Genomic DNA, 3,393 nt, shown 5'->3' with positions numbered 1-3,393 from the left:
TGTTGAATGAGCGCACTTGTTGTGTCCAAAAGTAGTATCGGCAACGTCGCATGTATAGTATCAAGAGTGTTGTAACCGATGCAATCAAATTCAGAAGTTGGAACCCACATTAAGTATATGTTCTAGTTCTGCACTACTTAGGTAGAATTATTTTTAAGGGGGTTCCGATATACGGTTCCGGTTCTGTGGCCTCAACTCTCTACTGTTTTGGATTCATTTTTGATAATATATTTTATGTCTGTTTAGTATTAACTTTAAGTTGGTAAAAGCTAGTGTGGTGGCCCATTATTTTGATTTTTGACCTTATTTTACAGGAACGTAGTTCACAAGGCATGATTTTACGCTAGGCCAATAAAATAGACTGCATGTTTTTTCTTTTGTTTTATTGTAGCGAATTTTCTAGAGCGATATCGAGGCCAATTCTCACGGCCCTATAATAAGTACGGTACCGGCGTAACTTCTTGAATAGGTAACGGTTATGCTTCCAAGTGAGGGGCGTATAAATGTAATTGCTTCCGGTTGCAACCCCTGATCAAAACTAGCTGAACAATAAATATCTAAGTAAAAGCGCAGCACGACACGCATGTTTTGTCAATTATTAAAGTTACCTACATGCAAATTGTTATTCATACAATTAATAAGTGTTAAATGAAAAAAAATCACCCTGCAGTACGGTCTGCCATGACATTTCTGACCACATCAGTACTCATGTTCTCAAATACAGTGTTGTCAAATGGTATACCATCCGCTTTTAACTATAAATTCAAGGGAAGTGTGTAAAAAATTAAAGAACAGAATCAACGAAACCAAAATTTAATATTAAACAAGTCCTGATGTACAAATAAATCTTATACTTAAACTTGATCCAATTCATAGGTACCTATTTTACTTTCCATTATTTTACCCATAATCAAATTGGTAATTAAACAACCTACTATTTGAAATCATAAATGCTTCATTTATGTTCTATAATTGCAAATGTCGCATTCAAGATTTGTGTGATCCACAATGTCTACTCAATGTCCTTTTGGAGTTTGTAACAAAATTACAAATGTCACATTTAAAATTTTTAGAAGCTTCGTGTAACACCACATGTCTGCTCAAAGCGCTTTTAAAGTTTGTGGCAAAATCGCAAAAGGTACATTCAAAACGTTTAGAATCGTTGTGTCTCAAGAGATGTTGTTTCAGAACGTCTTTACGGTTCGTGGCATAATCACAAATGTCGCATTTAAAATCTTTGGACTCTTTGTGTGATGAGAGGTGTCGCTTAAAAGTTCTGTTGCAGTTTGTGACATAATTACAAACACCACATTCAAAATCTTTAGATGCTTTGTGTAATAAAAGATGATTTTTAAGATTTGCCTTATAGCTTGTTGCAAAATCGCATAAGTAACATTTAAAGATGTCTTTAAATGTGCTGTGTTTCAAGAGATGTTTTTTCAAATAACTTTTCTGGTTTGAGGCATAATCACAAATGTTGCATTTAAAGTTTTTAGATACAGCGTGCGTTAAGAGATGTCTTTTCAAAAAGTACTTACGATTTGAGACATAGTCGCAAGTGTCACATTTCAAATGTTTAGCGATAGTGTGCGTTGTAAGGTGTTCTTTTAAACTACCTTTACGATTCGAGGCATAATCACACATGTAACATTTAAAAATATCCTTACAAACATTGTGTATTAACAGATGTTTTTTCAAAGTAGTTTTACGGTTCGTGACATAATTGCAAATAGCACATTTGAAATTTTTACAGTCGGTATGTGTTAAGCAATGTTGTTTCAGAACACTTTTATAGTTTGTGGCATAATCACAAACATCACATTTGAAATCTTTACAAGATTTGTGCGATAAAACATGTCGTTTAAAACTCAATTTGTAATGTGTTGCAAAATCACAAATGCCACATGTAAAATTTTTAGATATGTTGTGTATTAAGAGATGATTGTTAAAATTTCTTTTATGGTTTGTAACATAATCACAAATGTCACATTTAAGGCGTTTGTGTGTCAAAAGGTGCTTTTCAACGTTCGATGTATAATCACAAAGATTAACGATTTGCGATCCCTCTTCACTATTGTAGTCATCGCAACACAATATGCCGTCATTACGTTCTTCTTTTACAGTTGGCAAGACATCACTAAATACAAAAATGTCTCTTTCAAGAGAAACATTGACTTCTTCGTGTTTCGGTTCAATTTTAACAAGTGTGAGACATTCGTCCATGTTCACCTATAACCGCAATTAAACCTTATGAGTAGAAACATAAGACTTACCTCAAATGAATGCAATGGAATGTCTTTTACAATTGATAGGACTACAAACTGCAAAATAAATTTATGTTTGACAAAATAAACCAAATTACTGAAATCTGAGAAATAGTTTTGCTGGCATAATACTAGGACAAAGGCTGGTCGTAAATTTCATACACCTGGCTGTTTTTACTGTAGCCCCTATACAGAGTGTCCCAAATCGATTACAATAACATGTGTTGTATTACACCTTACCGGTACTTACCAGTACCACAGCATTGGGTATGCTGTGCCGATACTTGAGCCACAGCTTACTGATAGTAAGTAAGCTGTGCTTGAGCTACAACCATTTCACAAGTGGCAAAAGACATGCGCAGTACGTACACCTGCATCGTCTGTTAATAAATAATGCCTTCTTCATCATATATATAAGAGAAGGGAATATATATATGGTTTATCCATATACTTCTCTTATACAGGGTGACAATTTGAAAACTTACCACCCCCCATATCTTAGTAAATAAACGAGATATTTAAAAAAATCAAAATCCGTTTCGGTAATTCGGAGGGGAATCACAATGACATAGTTGGCGACGCACCCCCTCCAACCCCCTGCGCCCCAGCCACCCCAACTTTTAAATCTTAAATAGTGACCCCCATGTGTGATACGTCGTTGGAAAGCTCTGAAAAAATGCTTTCCAACCATACCAAATAGCATTACATTTAGGTTAGTAATTATCGTGCAAATCAAAAAAATAAACATGGAAAATCGTATTTAACTTGAACTTCCAAAGCCGACTCGACAGCAACTCATTTTTGATCGCCAGTTATAATCTATTCTCAAACTCTTGTCGAACCTTTTCAAATGTTGGTTTTGCAATATTTCGACATTCTTGAATTATTCTCTGTCTTAGTTTGTCTAATGTTCGCCGGTTGCGTTTTAAATACGACAGATTTCAAATGTATCATATTAGTTTAAAAACAAGTGTTGGGAATTGTGGGTCAGGTAACCAGGTACCAAGATTCTAAGAAAGGGTGAAATACACAGGATGTGACTCATCTTTGGTGCAATAAAGTCCTTTTGTTAAAAGCAAGATGGAAAATTACATAGCCTTGTAGGCAAATTTAACTAAAACAGGATATG

At 34.7% G+C, this 3,393-nt stretch overlaps 1 protein-coding gene across 1 annotated transcript; it reads right to left on the bottom strand.

Moving 5' to 3' along the window:
* Positions 1-827: 827 nt before the first annotated feature.
* LOC116182618 (zinc finger protein 64-like) lies at positions 828-2,435 on the bottom strand. Its single transcript, XM_031503161.1, has 2 exons — positions 2,274-2,435; positions 828-2,229 (listed from the first exon to the last, which is right to left on the bottom strand). The coding sequence occupies exon 2, from the start codon at positions 2,221-2,223 to the stop codon at positions 988-990; it is 1,236 nt and encodes a 411-aa protein (XP_031359021.1). The 5' UTR covers positions 2,224-2,229; positions 2,274-2,435; the 3' UTR covers positions 828-987.
* Between the last annotated feature and the right edge of the window lie 958 nt (positions 2,436-3,393).

This window comes from Photinus pyralis, unplaced genomic scaffold, assembly GCF_008802855.1.
Source record: "Photinus pyralis isolate 1611_PpyrPB1 unplaced genomic scaffold, Ppyr1.3 Ppyr1.4_unclustered_Scaffold6309, whole genome shotgun sequence".
Classification (NCBI taxonomy): Eukaryota; Metazoa; Arthropoda; class Insecta; order Coleoptera; family Lampyridae; genus Photinus; species Photinus pyralis.
The sequence above is the reverse complement of the archived record's forward strand: the minus strand, read 5'-3'. Positions and strand labels throughout refer to the sequence as shown.